The 17,345-nt window shown below is 43.4% G+C and overlaps 1 protein-coding gene across 1 annotated transcript; it reads right to left on the reverse strand.

Moving 5' to 3' along the window:
* Window positions 1-984: 984 nt before the first annotated feature.
* LOC306747606 (uncharacterized protein) lies at window positions 985-15,138 on the reverse strand (the record flags this gene model as incomplete). The annotated part of the gene is made up of 4 exons (XM_079230672.1): window positions 15,023-15,138; window positions 2,898-2,968; window positions 1,770-1,983; window positions 985-1,496 (listed from the first exon to the last, which is right to left on the reverse strand). Exons 1-4 carry the CDS (start codon window positions 15,135-15,137, stop codon window positions 985-987), a joined length of 912 nt encoding a protein of 303 aa, XP_079086798.1. The 5' UTR covers window position 15,138.
* Window positions 15,139-17,345: the final 2,207 nt, after the last annotated feature.

Here is a 17,345-nt window from a genome sequence, read left to right on the forward strand (position 1 = left end):
TTTAATGTCGGTCAATTTGTTTCTGGTGATCTATTGTAAGGATTTTTGTTTTTTAAGGGTCTAGGATCACATCTAAGAGAGAATTTGAGCTTTTTGATTTTTTTTTTTTAGAAAATCACTTAATTTCAGAAAAGTCTATTTCATCCAATCTAATTTTTCCCAGAATTATCTGTCCACTCCAGGTTTATGAGGTGTTGGATAAATGTGGAAATGCACCTTTAAAAAGCATACTGTCTGCAAGCAGGAGTAACATGAAATGTAAATCTCTGCAATAAATAGATATTTATCTAAAATATAGAGTTAATAAAACAGCTCTCACATTAAGCTAAAATAAATAAATAATTTATCAGAAATAAATATATGTTACTTTTATACAGTAATACATGAAGATGCATGGCATCCATTTGGCTGAGTTCACCTGAACATAGAAACGATGTAACGTAATGGCTCTGCTTTATGTGGAAAAAAATGATATACTTTTTGGAGGAGCTGACGTCACTGTGAGCAATAGTGAACATCATATCAGTCTTTTTTTTCTTATCAGTATATAAAGGCATTGACAGTCCTTTAATTGTGTCTTTTCTTTATATCTCTTAAGCTTCAGCCTTCAGGCCTCGTCCATTTAAAAGCACAACAGTCACGTTAACTGGTCTGTAGCATCCTGCAATCAGCTGAAAACAATTCCCTCTTTGAAGATGCATCAATAAATCCAGGCAGCGAGTCCCTGATGACTTCCCCCTCACTCTCGGATTCTGACCTCGGACCTCAATTGTCCAGCTGCACCCAGACCTCGTCCTCCTCAACAGGAGATGCACCACAGGAAGCCAACAAGTAGCCTCCGTCACTTCCTTGCTGTGTGTGTGTAACAGCGGCGCCCTCTGGCTCTTCCCTGTACCAAGGCCTTCCTCTCCCTGAGCCTCTTGACTCCTCTCTATTCAGGATGGGTGACACCCCTCCCAGTCACCTTCTCCCTTGTTTATGTATTCAGCCCATACACATACAGCTGGCTGCTGATAACGACTGGATAGTCCTCCACGTGGTCTGGGCGTCCATGAAGGAAACTGGCTCGTACCGGTCGGGCCGGCAGCAGGGGTGGCCGCTGACCTTGCGGGCGGTGCGCCGGGGCAGCGAGCCGTTCTCCAGCAGCGCCTTCAATGCCAAGTCGTAGTTTGTTCTTGAAGACTGGCAGGAGCCAACGCAGAACTTGAAGAGGACAATCTCATCTGAGTCAAACCCCAGGCCCAGGTCCCGAACCTTCATCTCTCTCTTCTCCACACGGCAGTCCCTGCTGTTTTGCTTCGGCTGTCTGCTCTTACCTTTACCCCTTCTATCTACTCTTCCTGTCTCTTCCTCTTCCTCCTTTTCTTTCTTCTTCCTCTTTTTTCTTTTCTTTGCTGATCCCTTGGGTTGAGGTTGTGAGGAGTCAGAGGAGCGGGGAGAGCGCCCCGCCCAGCGACTACTGGGATGGTCATCCACCTCGTCTATTACAAAGGGGTCTAAAATGGAGAGAAAAGAGGAGTGGTAGGCAGAGAGAGTTACATGAAAATGATTACTGATTCAGGAAATTATGAGCAATAACATGCAAATTATCCTGCAAAATCTACAATTTCACATCTACCTTTTGACTTTTCACCCCTTAAGTCTTGTGAAAATAAATTGGAATGACTGAAATACAGAGCAGATCCCCAGGCTAATGCCCTCTTTCCACTCTAATACTGTCTGGTGAAGCAGATGTGCTGTAAATAACACTTCCACAAGAGCATCAGTACCATATAGAGTGTGCCAAGTAGAGTAAGGTTCACTGTCGTCCTCCTGCTCCTCGTCCTCCACCACCTCTGGCAGCGTCACAGGAGGCTCTCTCTCCTCCTGGCCTGCCGGCAGGCCCACTGTGTGGCCGGAGTCTGATCCCACACCAGCAGAGCCAGCTTTCATATGAGCTCCTTCAACTAGAGGCAACAGAGAGAGCAGCACCCAGAGCAGCACCTACAGAAGACAGAAGTCACATGTTAACTGACAAACGGAGGGATTTGTTGCACTGACTCTTGAGTGAACAAAGCCAAAATATTGCATGGAAACTACCGTGGCACGGAAAGTAACTAATAGCAGGGACTCTTACTGCTTGAGAAGCGTTAACATTTAATGTTATTCTTTTGTACTTAATACAATGTATAATTATTTCATCTATAAGAATGAGCATTGTCTTTCTTGTCTAACGTTTTAAACAAAAATCTTGATTTGTGCCGCTTTAAGTGGATTTATAATCACATTCAACTAAAATACTTCAGTTTCAACAGTTCTGCTGTCTGGATTGTCATATTTAGCAAACAAGATATCGGGTGTTAAGTACAGAGCTTTAGAGGTGCTGTAGTTGTATTTTTCTCGACATTTGAACAGAACTAGACCAGCTGTTCTTTTGCTGAGCAAAGCACGTGCTGACTGACATGACATTAATATCTCTCTCATCTAGTTCTGCAACAAAGCAAATACACATTATTGCCAAAATGTAAAAAGTATTCCTCAAAATAGATTTTTGAGGACGCATTTTTCTCAGCTACAGTTCTGCTGTTGACTTTGAGCTCTCTTCTTTTTCTTTTGAAGAATGGATGAATTGGCTGTTTGGTCTTTTGCTTTCAACCATGTACTTAATAACAAAACTGAGTTGACAGAGGGCTATACAGATATGAGGATGGGGATGGATTTCGTGAACAATTTACACCTTTACATAATTCGTTGTCTGGTTTATAGGGTTTCAGTGGAAATGACAAATGATAAAGGCCCGGTTATTTTATATTTAGGCAGAACGTAAAATACGAAGTGAGAGAAAAGATGGAGATGAGGAAGAGATAGAAAGTACAGAAAGTGACAGAAGAAAAAGTAGAAGAGGATTCCTGACAAACCTTCGCCTTTGCTGACATTACAGAGGTAATCTCCTGTCTATCCTTCCTCCGAACTCTCCATCTGCTCCCACCTGTAGAGAGAGAGAGAGAGAAAGAGAGGAATGTAAGAACAAGAACAAGGCTTCACTCCTTCAACTTTGCTCCTCCCAGAACTCCCCTTGAAAAGGTTAACATAAACTAAAGGCACAACATGCGGGCAATATGTTGTCTACGCATTCACAATTGTCCAGATACTGTAAAAAACTAAACAAAAACAGCCCAATGGGCCCCGGAGCGAGCCGTCATGTCACATAAATCACGTCCTCAACGCATGAGGCCATCGTGTTTGTTGCCGCTTCAGTAAAAGGCCAGTGTTTGCTGCCAGCTAGCGTGGCTAGTGTCGGCTTGTCGGTTCATACATCCGTGCAAACGGCCCTGTCCGGCAACAAAAGGCAGCATCTGCGATATACACTTGTCAAAGGCATTCTTCAGGGTTATTCCTGTGGCAGAGGTACAAGCAGGGGGAACCAGGCATAGCGAGATCACTTCGCGGAGGTCCCAGACAAAAAAAACACACAGATGCAGGACAGGTGATAAGAAGGATCACGGAGGCAGATGTTTATATATAGTACGTGCAGTTTTGAGGATCGCGCTGGCTGCGGAGCAACCACACATCCCATAACATGAGGTCATTCGGGTGTTTTGTGTCCCCCAAAATGTGAAGCTCGGCTCAAAAGTAGTAACTTTATATGTTTCTCATCTATCTTGCATCAGCTCTACAGAAAAGTATCGCTGCAGGAAAAGTCAAAGGATCACCAGAGTTATTAGGATCCATCCAAAATGACATGGCAATCCATCTGAAGTGTGTTGAGATATTTCAGTCTGGACCAACGTGGTGATCCCGACCCTAAGGTCGGGAACCACTGGCTAAGTCCATAAAATGTCAGAAAACACACTTTTCTCATTGGAGCATCTTCAAATTCCTTGTTTTGTCCAACTAATCATGACAAATCTGTTGATGCATTTAATATAAATGAATTGATGATGTATCTTAAGAGTTGTGTGGGCCGACCTGATCTCTTTCTCAGAGAAGCCAATTCAGTCCCATCTTTAAAAAGCTTTTAAAATCCTGCTTTCTTTTGGCCTCTTTTAAAATTTCACAACACAATATGTTGTTTTCAGTCTTGTCTGCCTCTTTTATTTCCTGTTTCACTTTTCTTTTTCCTGTAAAGGGCTTTTGTTTTGAAAAATGTTACACAAATAAAGTTAGCATTGCTCGCCAATCAACTCAATAATTCTGCACTAATGTCTGACCTCTTTAAATCTGCCATGAACCATTTTTTTTGTAAACAACCCTCTGCCCACAGATACTTCCAAAATCTTTGAAACCACATCTGTCATCTTTAAGATGCTTTGTGTAACCTTTGTGCTGAACTACAACAACACTGTGCAGCCATAGTAACGTATTCAAGCATGTATTTGTAGATCTCGCCAATATGTAATGTACCATGTTTATACAAAAGTCAAAAACAATCCTCGCAGTTCTGTCTGTGCAATGACATGGAAGACTGACAAAAGGTTACAGATCACAGGTCACGATAAGGCCTGTTGTAATCCTGTGTGTTCCAGCTGTAGCGATCCAGTCAGGGTTGAACAAAGTTACAGACGCTGAGGAGGAGGAGAGGGAGGGGAGCAGAAGTGTGCATAAATCAGCCACACAGAGTGCACGCCACTGCTGCAACCTAAAACCAAACTGTACCGACTCCTCAGCCCTCCATCTCCCTTCGTCTCAGCAGTGCGAGGCACGACATGGGAATAAAGATCCTGGCTGGATCTAAGGAGAGGTGCCATTCTGAGTCCCTAACACCACAGCTGGGAGTGTTCAGCCCCTTTTAGATCAGCGAGCTGGGAGTCTACGTGGGCCTGTCTGCTGGTTCATTTCACTCCGGCACTCTGGAGCTGTTTACAGCCCGACGCCTGCAGCCTTTTCTGGGATGAGGTGGGTGGGGAAGTCGAGGGCTGCAGAGAAGGAGCGGGACACTGGTCCTGAAGAGCTCCAGACTGACACGAGACTACTGATGCTGTGTGAGCAGTTTCAGATCCCACGGCGTGCATGCACGTCTTCCTACGTGTTTAGAAAGCCGAGCATGTGTTTCTTCCTTGTTTGGCTGATTAAAGCCTTTGGTTTGTCCATCAGACTGGATGTCTGCAGCGGGGAGAGTTCTTGTCTCCTTCCATTTGCACTGTTGGTCCTCGCTGTTGTTCACAGTCAGTTAAGTGGGAAAACCCTCCTGAAGCAAGTACAACCCATAAAGCCAGCGGCAGTTACTATTTCCAGAGTTTATTCTGCTGCTCTGAATTGCTTTTACAAATACTGTTTAAGTGCTTGGAGAGGATGGATGAGGATTTAGTTTGAGGGATATTATGAGGTAAAAGAACAAGGTATCAGCTTGAAAACAGAAGCTGCCAGCACAAAAGTAACATACATTCACAGAATATCATGAACACCGAGCAGCAGTTTACACTAAAGCAGGGATGTTAAGAGAGATGTTATCATCATTGGCAGTATTTGGACTTTCATCTTACAACCATCAGCTGACATCCACCTTAAGCAGTAAACACACATGAGGTCAAAATTGAGACCAGTATATGTGGGAGAAATGTGTGATTTCCTTTGGAGGGTAGAAACGATAGCGCCAGTCGTCACGGTTTGTCCTGTTGTACTCGTTTCAAGCTACAGTCCCTACAAATGTCTGTTAAACACACGTGTGTCCCTTGCAGGCAGAGTCACAGTCAGCCATTTAGCCAGCAGGCGGTGTTTGTACACACCAACAAATACTTTGGTACCTGACACACTATTCATTTAATCAGCAATGCAATCCTTACCTTTTGGGTTTAATAATGTACCATACAGCTTTAAAATTGACTGTGCTGGAGGATTCTGGGAGACAAAGCATAACTTTTCATCTGCTGAGTTGAAAGTTGCGATCTGTAAATTAGGTGAGCTTAGCGCTGAAATAATGGTCCCCCATCCAGATGAAAATGCGTTTGGCGCGTGAATAAGCTTATACATGTGCAAAAAAGTGCGGTACACTTAAGGGTCCTGGTGGGAGGGGGTTAGAAAATATGGCATTGACTTGACCTGAAGTAGGATCAAATCGTTGTCAATAAAATGGTGGCATGAATAGTGTGCAGGCGTTTCTGTATCAGCCGAGACAAACCAAATAACTGCATAAGACTAGCTGATGAGTTTGCCTTCGCTAATTCACCCACAATTTAAGGCATTCTGTAATCAATTCAAAAGAATGCTCTAAAATAGTGATTCATGTTTTTTACACCATATTTTACGATCATATCACAATGGAGAAAACATAAACTAATCCTGCTGAAAACTAGCAGCAGCAACTGCCGTCCCTGCAGCCTTTGACTCCAGTTATATTCCCATGATTTGTTGTGGCTATGCTTTATTGAATGTATTTAATTTAAGATCCAACTAGCTTTTTGGTTCATATAAGTTATATATCAGCAGTTACATATTTGGCTAAGAGCATTCAAACTTCAAACTGTTTATCTCAACTTCACAGTGACTGCTCTCTGCCTTTCTAAGGCTGTATAAATAATGCATTAATACCATGTATATTACTTTCAAAGACAATTCATTCAGACTCTTATTAATACTACTTTTTTCAACAGAGACACATCTTTGTTACGAAAAGAAGCAGGGCGAAAAAACAAACATGTTTCCGATTAGTGATCTTGGTGCCTACTGTATACCATTACATCCTCAGACTTAAGCTTTGCCCACAGAGCTTCCATAAACCTCTCACGTTGTAAAAAAAAAGAATGCAGAAAGAAAGAAAGCTCCGAGCTCTGCGGTGTTTCGCCTCCCTCTAAAAGCCAAACTTCTCTGATAATGACCTCCTATTAGAGACACACTCTATTCTTTGCTGTGAGCGCGTGCGCGTGCACGTGCACGTGCACGTGCGTGTGCGTGAAATGATCTGACCTCCAGCTTTAACCTGTCACTACCGCGGTGCCTGATTGCAAGAGCGAGGAGAAAAACAAGAGTACACTAAATCACCTCTGGCTCAATAAAAGACACCTGCAGTGTAAGAGGAGATGCAGGAGAGAAAGGCAGAACACCAGGAGAGCCGTCTGATCACTACCAGACACTGAGAAACCTGCGGAGGTCCCACAAAGCGTGATGATATCTGCTGTACTTACATGTGCCCCAAAGCTCTGCATATATATGCATCCAGAGTAGTGTGAAAATCTGTTGTGTAACTATGCTTTAATCTTGCTTGCAAAGTTCCATTAACAGTGGTTCATTCAGGCTGTAACCCAGAGTCCTCGAATTATGACTTTTTCTGTTTTGTTTTTTTATCCTTATCCAAGTGCAGAAAACCCATTTTTAGACATTAATATGATGTTAAGGAGTCATGTTCTCCTGCACGTTCTCCTTGATCTCACCACCTCTTACTGTTTACCATTTCCATCATGCTTCATTTAAAGCTTCATACACTTTGAATGTCTTTTTCTCATGTTAAATGTGCTCTCTTCCCCTTTCCGACTAAAACAATTTCACTCTCCAGCAGTTAATGACAGCGTGCCTCAACTATATGCGAGGCCGCCACAAAGTTAAAGGAGAATAAGCTAGAGTAGGAGCGATAGAAAGAATAATATAATATATATATTTTTTAAATCACATGATAGGAGTAAAGAGAATTAAAAAATTTGAAAATGGCTTATTGTCCAGGGGAAATAAAAAAGAGAAAAAGATAATTGAACCATTGAATGGGAGAAGTCTGAAGGCAGAGATAAGGTGAACAAAGGGAAGCAAGGGAATGACTAAATGAAAGTGCAGAAAGAGAGCGCAGACTGAAGCCCGGTCAGTCTGTAATCCCATAATCCCTGGCAGGCAGGCAGGATGTAATTGCTCGTTAGTGCCAGTTTCCACTCTGAGGCCTGTCACTGCTTTAAAACCACAGAGCGCCGGCGAAATGAGAAACAGATAGCAGGTCCCATGCCTCGGTTCAGATAGGTGGGGAGGCCCCCACCCAAACACCCACATATGTGCACACATATGCTTTTTCTGCTTCCTTTTTCTCGTAATCCTTTCTCACAAAAAGGTACACAACATCTTTATCACTTTCTCACACTGATTTAGCACATACACACTCTCACACTCACACACACTCACACACACACACACACACACAGAACACACACACGCACACACACACACACACACACACACACACACACACACACACACACACACACACACACACACGGAGAGTCCTAATCAGAGGTGTGGACACTACACAGCCTGGAGGAGGATGGTGAAGAGAGGGAGGTTTTATTAACTGACTGACAACATCGGAGCCTATGTGTCTGAAATTATTTCAGGCCCGCATGAGACAGAGAACATGCAGGGAGAGAAACTCGGAGAGGAATGATCTGTCAGGAGATTATTATTGTTAGAATAACAGGGGCCGGGCTGGGTTTGACTCCATGTATTAATGATGGTCTGTCTGCTTTGGTCCAGACGGAAATTTCTCACCGACTATTGGACGGATTGCCTTCATATTTTGCACAGATGTTCAAAGTCCACAGAGGATGAATCCTATACTGACCTTTGTGGTCCCCTGAGTTTACATCTTTCTATCACCACCAGGTCAACATTTCAATCTGTCCCATAGTTTAGTTTACAATCACACACCTGCTGAATGAAACATTAGCATTGTCGCTGTGAGGGTGTGAGCATCCCACATGTAGCCTCACAGAGAAGCTGGCATGGCTGTAGACTATTTTATTTTTATTCATATTATTGAAACTAATCAACAAGTCAGATGGAAAATTGTCATCAAATCAAAATCAATTAAATGTTTAATTAATTTATTAACCAATAATATGTCAAATGTTCCACTTACAGTTTCTAAAATGTGAGGATTGGCCTCTTTATATTGTAAATGACAAAAAATGACAAAATGATTAATCAGAAATGTAGTCGTACAGTCCAAAATGTTATAAGTCTGAGCCATGAATCATTCACATATCCAGATTTAATAAATATAAATATTTAAACCATGTATCGAATGACCACAAGTAATGCGACGGGCAGAAAGAACTCGGTTCCGCTCAGCTCTACGGAGCGTTCGGAGCCAAACAAAGAAATAAAATGAATGCAGATTCAAGACACATCCTCAATATTATGGTGATTATTCTGCTGATTATCAGTTTGTGCAGGGATAACTCACCACAGATTATGGGGAACAATAGATCTTTCAAGCTTTTCCTGTAGGGTTAAACAGTCCAACCTGGACCTCATTAAAAGCACCTATTAGAGGTTGCCAAATGATAAACCTGAGTGATCAGTGATTTACTCGACTGACCCTGCAGCTTTCTCTCCACACTAAAGAGAGGAGCTCTGGAGAAACGTGTCTAATGGGTTTTCACTGGGATAGAGGAAGTGATTTTAGTGGGGAACATCGCGTTTGAAGAGTAGCAGTTCTGGATTAATGCCCTCACGCGTGCAAGTTCAAGTTGCCAAAAGGTGCTTTAGAGAGTTACTGTAGGTCATCATAGCACCGGGATCAGCGGGTCACAACATGCTCGGTAAAATACGAGTTTCCACAGGGCATTAAAGTGTCGTCTGTGTCCAGCACATTAACCTGGAGCTGCAACCCTGATGGCATTATTACTGCATAGAGAGAGAGAGAGAGAGAGAGAGAGAGAGAGAGAGAGAGAGAGAGAGAGAGAGAGAGAGAGAGAGAGAGACAGAGAGAGAGAGAGAGAGAGAGAGAGAGAGAGAGAGAGAGAGAGAGAGAGAGAGAGAGAGAGAGCGCTGAGGCTGTAACAGAGTTCACAGCAGAGGAAATTGACCGATATATAACAGGACTAGCTATGTGTTTGGCAACTAAATGGAGTTCTGAGTACTGAAATTATATTATCTTGATTTAGCTGCTCAGATATCTCAGACATTCCCCTGATGTTTCCAGCTTTTTTCCAAAATGCAACTTAAACTATTCCTTTGTGTGTATACGTTCATACATATACACTAACTACTACTCCTTTGGTAAATGTGCCAAAGCTGTTACGGTTGTAGGTACTCTGGCTTCCCTCTATTCATCCCATGACAGTTTACATCAACCTGTCAATTACGTTTCAATGAGACAAAAAATAAACTAACTAAACTACAATCATTCTTCCAACAGTGCATGACTCCCTGACACCTCATAATTTACGGCATACTTATGTGATCAGCTTGTTTTGCGACATCTACGCATATAAAGACGAATGTGTGGTGTTTCTGCCTCGTCTACTGATTTGTGAGAAGATGGATAAGTAGTATATTACAGCATGAACAGCTGCAGTTAAAGCATTTATTTTACTTGAATAGCTTAGTTATTACTGCTCACCAAAGTAATTGCAAATCAAAGCACGAAGCATAAAGTGTAACGGGCCGCTCCTAGTGACGAACCCTCAGACCCAACTCTAGATCCCCTCTCAGCTCCATGCTAAGCATTTAAGCCTCTTTTATATAACCATTTTGTTTTCAGGCCCTGCAAGTTGCAACTTTACTGTTTTGGTTCTCTCAACGCTCTCATCTGCCTCATTTAACAGCCTGCAGCTGTTACTCTTATACCTGCTTAACACCAAACGACAGACAAAGTTAGTGGCGAGCTGGTGAACATATAATGAAGCGCCAGATACTTCTTTCAGGAGTTCGTGGAGACAAAAAACAGAGCTAAAAGGAAAATGAATACTGGATTTACATTTGTCATTTCGACACAAACATGACTGAAAATGCTCTGCATCTGCATATAATAATAATAATAATAATAATAATAATAATAATAATAACTTTATTTGTATAGCACTTTTAAAAACAGAGTTGCTTTGACAGAAAAAACAAACACAAAACAAAGTTGTTATAAACCACAACTATGCTTAGATGCACAATAAAAAGAACTGCATTAGTTTTCTGAACTGAAACTGAAAGCAAGTAGTGATAGATGTTTAGTGTAATGAACCTGCTGTAGATTTTCCACATCAGCTGAAACTTCCCCAAAGTACAAGACCTCTCCAAAATCAAGCGTACAGGGTCAGTGGAAAGTTTTGCTAACGTTCAGTTAGCACTAATTAGCCACAGAGAAACCCATAGTGCAACAGAGTTAGAAGAGTCTTGTGACCAGTTAAATCAGACGGGGCACCGGCATCAGTTGCTGAGATGAAGACAGCCTCCTGATGCGACACATCTGTGTCCTCAGCGTCTCGCTCTTCCTCACTATGTTTCTCGCTAGGGCAGTTTCCCCAGTGTCCCTGACCCTATAGTAACCCAAATTCCTGCCTGATTAAGTTGGTTTTAAAAGGAAGCAACACAGAGAGCGCTTGGGTGAGCCTCACCTTAAATGGGAACACAATTTAGCCGTGTTGGAGCGATGATCAGAGGGTAGGATTTCACTTTCTGGGGTTTGTGAAAGCGGCAGCGCTTAAAAAACCACAGAGACGACAGCAGGAAAGAATGGAGAGGGATGAAGAGGGATAGACAGAGAAACTTCCTTTTGCTCTCTTCCTGCCCATTCCTTTCAAACACACTTTGTAAAACTGATTTACCCACAACATTGTAGCTTTGCGCACACACAGAACCCCTCAACTTTCATACAAAACCACAGATACACAGTCACCCGCTGAAATCCCCTCTCCCACCCGCGCAACCTTTTCCTGCTCCCATCTTATGTTGTTATTTCTCCAAATTAAGCCCACACTGAGCCGAAAGTAGCACTCAGAAACGTGGCCATCTGTGTGACACACACACACACACACACACACACACACACACACACACACACACACACACACACAGGTCATAGTGTGTCTTGTGGGTGAACCAGTGCTCTCCAAAGTGTTTCCGTGTCGCCCGTTCGCGCCCCAGACAGACTTGGTTTAATGACCTGGCCTGATAGTTCAAAGCAGCCCTCAGCCGCTATGATTAATGAATCTGACCTGCTAATTTCAGAAGAATACAGCTTATTGTAATAAAAAACGCTCGCGCAGACACAAACACAGTGCTTGGCTAGTTAACATTCTTCTGCGTTTTGAGGAAAAAGTTGTTTCAAGGAGGGAGATTTTAGGATAAGGACAGGAGTTCGCTTTACGTTTCATCAGCGACTCCAAAAGTATTAACTGCTGCTTTGGTCCAAATAATTTAAGCTGTTTGAACTTGAAGAAGCCAAAATGCTTAACAACAACAAAACAATTCAAGATCAGAGACAGAAATAATTCCCTCTGTGTACTTACACAAGATTGTCCACCGCTACAAAAAGCAAGGACCTAGAAAACATAAGTAGCATGGGAGACATTTGTCTGAAGGAATACATCTAACAAATTGAAATTCCTTTTTGTCAGATCATGCCTCCTTCAATTTGCCCTGAAGGAATCACTGTGGTTCGCTGCATACTCTAAGCACTTCCAGATTGGAGTTGCCCTGTGGCACTTCAGGTTGCATAATCAATCTCTCTCCCTGCACTCTCTCCATTAGTGCTGGGACAAAACAAGCAGAGTAGCGTTACACACCAAGGCTGAGACACGGCCGAGGATAAGGATCCCTGCGCAGCGCACACGTCCATCTTTTAATGACTGTCCTCAACCAATCTGAAAGGATTGTGCCCTCTTTTAACTGGTGAATATTTAAGAAGCAAAGCGCTTGTCCGTGCGTTTGATGATGTGCCTTGTAATATAAGCAATCCGTTCATTTCACCATTTCCATTAAGGTCACTACTTCTTCTTTTGGAGACACTTCTTTTGTCTTTGTTGTATCTTTTTCCAGAGCAATTACAGTCAAAATACAAGATTCATAACTTAATCTGAATAATTGTGTCTCGTAACAATCTATAGTATCTATCTAAGTGCTATGAGCCTGATTCTGAAATGTAATAATACACGACAATTTATTCTAACCAACAATTGGGTTGCAAGTGGACCTTTCCACACTATCCTCACCACTATTATGCACTATTGTATTCTGGGTAATGGAGCTTAAAGATTGGGAAGCTTGGGTAAACAGAACCACAATCTTCCCTCACATTGACTGAATGGAAAAAGGTCAAAATGATCTCTAAAATCAAGAAATTCAAGTGAAATGAAAACAAGGTGAGCAAAAAGATGCAATATTATTTAGTTCTAAATATTGTTCTTTATTATATTTTGACTATTTAATGAGCTCTAAAAGCTACTGAATTTGTTGTTACTTTCTGCTTTTTCCCCCCATTTTATTTCCCTCGGTTATAACTCGGCACATGTTGGGTTTTTCTTGGCAAATTTGATGAGAAAGATGCAATCTTCTGGGTTTTATTTTTAATATGGCTCAGAGTCTTTAAGGAAACACATGAAAGTAATATTAGAAAGCTTTGTGTGTTGTAAAGAACACTGGACGGGGAAGACAAACAGCCTCTTTACAACCACAATGGCTCTGAACATCTTCATGAGGATGCTTCTGTATAAATGAGTGGTTATAAATATAACTTATTTTGTCATTTTAATCCCATGTGGTCAACCGACTCTCTGCGACTGACTAGCGAGACAGAACACCACGAGAGCAAGAAAGAGTTAAAGCCATAACACGAGCAAACGGCACACTGGCTCTCATAAAACCGCATGCCAGTTAAAACAAACCAGACCACACATCAGGAGGCTGCTGGTAAGGAGAATACACCGGCCCGCTGTACCTGACCCCTGGCAGGGCCGCCGACCCCATGACCCCCGACCGGAGGAAGTGAAAGCTGTGGCAGCATGACGGGGGAGTGCGAGATGCCTGAAGCAGAGGCGATGCTCTCATGTTCAGCCTGAGAACAAACGGACGATTTTGAACGTCACAAGTAAAGAAAAACAAGGTTGTTTCACAACATGTTTCCGCACCTTTTACAGGCATTGATACAGGGACGCCTGCTGGGGATGTGTGACATGTCTCAGGTGATGCCAAAGCTCTCTCTCTCACACACACACACACACACACACACACACACACACACACACACACACACACACACACACACACACACACACACACACACACACAAAGTACAACAGTTTTGAGAGGAAGAAACAAGAAAAAATTAAATTCTGAACATCAGTGGCCGGCGGTCCTCTCATCTGCATGCATGAGTGACATTGTATGTACATGAGTCAGCGGGCCATTGAGTCAGAGAGAAAGCATGAAAGTTCACCGATGCATCATGCAGTTTCATTTACATGAGGACTAATTGCTCATTTTGGGACAGAAAACTGAAGCTGAGAGTCAAAGATAAAAACCCAAGAGTTCAGATTGGGATCATGTTCACAAAACTGAAGCAATCAAAAGTTTCAACTGAAAAGAAATGTGTTCGACTTCCAGCACGTCAAAACACCTGAAGCTTAAAAGACTTGATCTGCCCCTGATCCCCTCAGAGGCAGAAGTACTGGAGAGGAGGGATAGCTGAATGTGTGTGTGTGTGTGTGTGTGTGTGTGTGTGTGTGTGTGTGTGTGTGTGTGTGTGTGTGTGTGTGTGTGTGTGTGTGTGTGTGTGTGTTTCCAGCACTTTTGTATTTAGATGTTCAGCCCACCACAGAGGAGGGTCACACTGGAAGAATTCCTGACTGCCACCGTTTCCTCCTTATCCATAAGACACACACGCACACGCACACGCACACACGCACGCGAGCGCACACACACACACACACACGCACACTTTGATTTATATTTTTCCACAATTCAGAGTCACCTCTCGGAACCTTGTAAACAGACTATGAATCACAAAACTTCACTTCATAAAACACAGAACAAACACCTCCAACGTCCTCCTTCCAGGCTGCATTTCACAAACGCTCCCGACAAACACTAAATTAAGTCCAACACTGAGTCCAGGTCACACTGACAGCCAGAGTCAGAGGAGCAGCTGGCAGGTGTGAGGGAGGTTTGGAACTCAGCAAAAAGCTGCTGATGTGAAAATAAATCAAAGATCAAACAGCCGTGTCAGTATTGTGACACAGACAAGAGCGCAGGTCTGCTCTCGCAGCCACGCATAAAGTAATCCAACAATATTCTTCGAAAGCGCATTGTCTTAAATCCCTACAGACAACTTAACAGAATGTGAATGACGCCTTACCAGCTGCCCTGTGCGCATTCTGCTCCAAGTGCGCGCCGGAGGGAACAGGAGAGCCGCTTCTTCCACACTGGGCCCAGCTCATGTTGTTGGCTATCCATACGCTGCGATGTGCCATGTTTCACACCTTATTGTCACGGCTCGTGAGTGTTCAGAGCAGGCTGTCTCCACTGAGGCTGAAGCAAACATGAAGAATCCATCTAAAGCGGTTCTGCTTCAACGCAAGAGGCGCCTCCTCCTCGTTTTGTATGCGGCCAAAATCCTTTTTTCTCTGGCCGGTCTCCTGTCACGGTCTCATGCAGAGTCTCAGCAGCCTGGACAAGAACAGAGAGGTGAATACAGACGGTTGGCCTGCGAGCTAAAGGCATGTTATCCATCTCTCGAGGGGTCTTACAGTTTGATTTAAAGCGAAGTGGAATATTTATAACAAATGTCCCAAAAAATCAGATGCTTCTGTATGAAATTAATAATATAGCTTATTAATATATATATATATATATATATATTCTTCATCTTTTACTTATTATGTTGTTTCAAGAAACGCATTTTAAGTTGTTTAATATATGTGCATTTTAGGAAAGAATACGAGACCAAATGACTGTTAAAATGGACATTTAGCAGACGGAAGACAATCCAGGTCAAGGGAACACACTTCACAACTGCCTGGAGCGTGAGGAGGGAACCCTGAATAAAAGCTAGTTCGGTAGAAGTTAATTTGCGGAATCAGAAACATGCAACACGGAGGAGAAGGCAGGCAAACAGTCAGAAGTGTAAAATGTGTTCGTCCTTAATTTGCTCCTCGTGCCGTCTCCCGGTTGACTCACATCCAACCATCGTTTAATGAAATGAAGCCAGTTTTTCAGGCATGACTCTTCCTACCTCCAGCAACCTGTTCGGTCTTGCCTCCAAACAGCTTTTATGGTTAATGAGTAAATATCACCGCGGGAAATGTCTCACAACATGTTCTGCGTCACTTTAAAGTGAAGTCAAGGTCGACAGTGACTTAAACATCAGAGAGACTCTGCGCGGTCTCCAAATTTAGTACAAAAGTCTTGTTTCCTTCTTCTTTTACGCACCAGCTGCTCTTAAGCATTTCAACGTAAAGTTCAAACTGGAAGAAAAACGCTGTACTGTCGGTCAAATTATGTTTCTTCAACATAAAAGTCGACGAGTCACGCCTTTTACGCAGCGACAGTCCGCGTCTCCAACAAGCTTCTGTTTTGTCCTTTTTTTCGTAAACTTACTTAATCTTCCTGTGATCTCAGGTATCCGGTTATGAGACTGAGCCGCTCCGGTGTCTTCTCAGGAGTCTACACAGCGACTCTAGTCTCCAATGCCTCGCAGGACTGGAGGCGATGCGTAAAAACAGCGCGCCGCTCTGCCTGTCAGAGACTTTGTGAAACCGGAGCGCGGTGGCCGCTGTACAAAGTGCTGGGATTTCTCTTCCCCATCCACATAGCTCAGATGTCTTTTTGTTCCTGCGCCGAGAGGAGGGAGGGAGAGCGGGAGGGAGGGGAGTGATTGTCACACAGGACGGTCATGGCGCTTTTCTGGAAAAGGGTTCCAGTGGAAGAAACCTTCGAGTGACATCTGCCCTTCAGTGTTTGCACTCCCTGACTCATAAATGTTGAGTGGTTCACTGTATTCCACTTGTAGGTGCGCACACGCATACAGTGCGAGCTTGGATAGTCATACATGTGTGGATGGATGGAACAGGCCCCTGGGTACAGGCTGAAAGAGGCACAAAGCGACAACAAAAGACTCAGCTGTGTCTCTGTGTGGCCAATTTGTATCTTTTTGTCATCTTTTAGTGTGTCTTTGTAGTTGTTTTGGGCCTCTTTGTAGTCATGTTGTTTGTCTTCATTGATTGACTGTCTATCAAGAAATATTAACAGCCACTTCAAAAAGTGGCTCTGGTCCAGGGTGCCACTGACCTCAGGGGCCTGTAGGCCCATGTATGATTGATTGCACTCACTTTTAGGCACACACACACACACACACACACACACACACACACACACACACACACACACACACACACACACACACACACACACCCACACTGCCCTGCCCTGCCCTGCCCTCTTTATCAGGATGTGTCATCTGCGGTCGACCTTGAAGGATGAGCAAAGTGAGTATTAAGTAAGTGAAGGTCTCCTGTGTCAAACCACGGCCCCCTGCACCAGCAGCAGGCACCTTTCACTGGCCGAGCCCCCGGACACTCTCCACCTTTCCAATTTGCGGGTTTGTCTCGTTTTGTCGTTTTTGGCTCTCCTCCCACCCACCCTCCGGCGCACGGAAAGGCCCTCCGGCTGAGGCACTCCCT

The sequence above is a fragment of the Taurulus bubalis genome (assembly GCF_910589615.1).
Source record: "Taurulus bubalis genome assembly, chromosome: 1".
In the NCBI taxonomy this organism is placed as follows: Eukaryota; Metazoa; Chordata; class Actinopteri; order Perciformes; family Cottidae; genus Taurulus; species Taurulus bubalis.